This window comes from Octopus bimaculoides, chromosome 15, assembly GCF_001194135.2.
Source record: "Octopus bimaculoides isolate UCB-OBI-ISO-001 chromosome 15, ASM119413v2, whole genome shotgun sequence".
Classification (NCBI taxonomy): Eukaryota; Metazoa; Mollusca; class Cephalopoda; order Octopoda; family Octopodidae; genus Octopus; species Octopus bimaculoides.
In genome coordinates, this window is record NC_068995.1 from 7750438 (window position 1) to 7753275 (window position 2838).

At 32.0% G+C, this 2838-nt stretch overlaps 1 protein-coding gene across 2 annotated transcripts in view; it reads left to right on the plus strand.

The window, feature by feature from the left end:
• LOC106875059 (synaptotagmin-9) overlaps positions 1–2804 on the plus strand; it is a 198038-nt gene extending 195234 nt beyond the window's left edge. For both annotated transcript variants that reach the window (XM_052973168.1, XM_014923023.2), the window contains one exon: positions 1821–2804. In XM_052973168.1, coding sequence (XP_052829128.1) covers positions 1821–2018 — 198 coding nt within the window. In that variant the 3' untranslated portion in view covers positions 2019–2804. The remainder of the gene's footprint in view (positions 1–1820) is intronic.
• The last annotated feature ends 34 nt before the right edge of the window (positions 2805–2838 follow it).

Below are 2838 nucleotides of genomic sequence, written 5' to 3' on the forward strand. Positions count from 1 at the left end.
GTGTATTAGAAGGCAGATGTGTGTGTATTGCTGTACATAGATGTGAGTATGTATATCTACGTTCTTATGTTAAAAGTACCTGTATGCGTATGTTTCACAGTGTGTGTCTTCAAGAGTGTATGCCTACAAGAGTTTATGCTTGACTGTAGCTGCATTGTTTTGCGTAGGTGTTTGTGTAAGTTTGATTGTCATGTCGTCTGCCCTTGTATGTTTCAATACGTTCGTGTACTCGTTTTCGTTTGAGATTTGCTTGTGTTCATTTGTATGTGTCGTCTATGTGTGTGGTTTTTGTGTTTTCATCTCATTACACGTGAAGTAGTAATTGTGTTTGTCTTTGTTTACATCAGTATGACGTAGCAGACAATTATTTTTTCCTCAATGTTGTTACATGGGAAAACAATGGTTCTCATCGAATCCCGGAAATAAATAAATGAAAAAAAAATGTGTCAAAATGGCGACTGTTACAGTGTATGAGGTCAATATCGGCGCCATTTTGATGATGTTTCTATTATGCATGCATGTATGCATGTATGTATCTATGTATGTATGTATGCTTACATACACGTATGTGTGTGTATGTATATGTGTATATATATATATGTGTGTATGAACATATACGTACACATACATATCTATTTAATTTAACAATGTATATGTGTATGTATATGTATATATATATATATATATATATATATATATATATGTGTGTGTGTGTGTGTGTGTGTATGTATAACTATTAATATGAGAGGGTTATAGACCAGGAATACACGAATGTACTTTGAAGATTTTGATGAAATGTGTATATGTGTGTACGAGCGCCCGTGCCTTATATGTTGTAATATAGATTAGAAAACCTAGCGAGGTGGATTCTACTTGGTTCCTCGAGTTGTTAAAATTACCATCGTGTATTTTATCCATATCAATCAACATAGCATCCTTACAAACAAGAAAAATGAAGCATAACAGATAATATAGGTGATGGTACACCAGGAGAATAAAATGAATGGTAGAAGCTCACATATAAATTAACTTAGAATATCCATACAAAGTGAAACCAAAACCCACTGTTTATGGTCTTTCAAATCTGGAAACTATAAACAAGGATGATAACTCAGATAAAACCAAATAATCGAAATTTATAGAATATAAACATAATGCAAGTAGAAGAATATTCTATCTGTAATCGTAACTTGTTTGCCTATATCATTTCTGAATGCTAAAAGCTGACTTTTATTTTCTAACTAAATAGTTTTTTTTTAAATTTCGTGTATACACTATAATGTACATTCTCTTCATAGTTTTTTAAAATTTTTTATATGAGATGCATTTGATGGAGGTGTAGTTATTATTTGCAGCAGTTAAATGCACTACTGCTGTCTTATTAGTCTTAAATGTGTATTTGATGTTAACATGGCACCAGGATATGTTGGGGTACCATTCTTAAATTGTAGAAAAACACACACAAACATGCGAGCATACACAAATATATATATATATATATATATATATATATATATATATATATATATATATATATATATATATATATATATATATACTCATATACATATATATGTACATGTATGTAAATGTGAGTATATGCATGTATGTATGTATCTATCTATATTTGTATGTATGAATGTATGTGTCTGCCTTCCTGCCTGCCTGGATGGATGAATGAACTCATGCACGTGACATAATTTACATACATAATTTAAATATGTTTATGTTTACAGTAAACAATTTATTGTTATCTACTTAAATTCTATTATATACTTTTTCTTCGTAAAATTAATGATTTTCCATCATTCTCCTTTCAGATCCTTACGTACGTGTGGAATTATCTTTGGATGGCGAAACCAAGGAGCGGTTCCAAACAAAGACCAAAAAGAAATGCATGGATCCCGTGTTCTCCGAGAAATTTCAATTCAGCATTTCACCACAACCAGAGACTTTGCAATGTACAGCAATTACGTTTACAGTATATGACCATGAGCGTTTGCGAAGCGATGAGATGATTGGACAAGTAAGACTTGGCTTGAAAGCCACAGAGGATTCCGAATTAATTCAGTGGCGAGAAGCATTGCAAAGACCCGGTGAGAAAATAACAAAATGGCACCATCTCATGCTGGCTAGCAAGTTTAATTGAAAAAAGGGACATTAAATGGATTAGTGGAAAATCATTGCTTCCTTTGTAGAATTCTCTGTAGTCTGGCGATAACATGAATATTCCAAATCAAAATTTCTATAGTTAATAAGATCGTTTAAAGAATTTTCCAATTGGTGACAGGAATATATTAATAGAATAGCGTGATTATAAGACTGTAAGGCTTCTTTATATAAACGAACTTTCCTTAAGTAATTCTGAATCGTGGCAGATGGGATAATACATCCGACCAAACCCTTCTTACAGATTCTGTTTCCTTATGGGAGTATATGAATATATATGTATATTGTGTGTATTATGTATGCATATGTGGGCGCATGTATGTATGGAAGTATGTAAATTTGTATAAATAAACATATATATTGATAAATATACGAAAACACATGCCCGCCACCTCATGTATATATATGTATATGTACTTACAAAGTCACTCGCTCACTTTCGTATACATACATATGTACATACATATGTACGCACACACATTAAAATGCATGCATGTACAGTAAAATACGGAGAGGTGTTTATAGGACGCCTGGATAAGTACCAGGACGTCCTATAAACGCCAACATCCCACCAACACACCCACATTTATAAGGATATGTATATGCATATGTATCTACATACGCATATGTATACATAGATACATATATATATATATATATATATATATA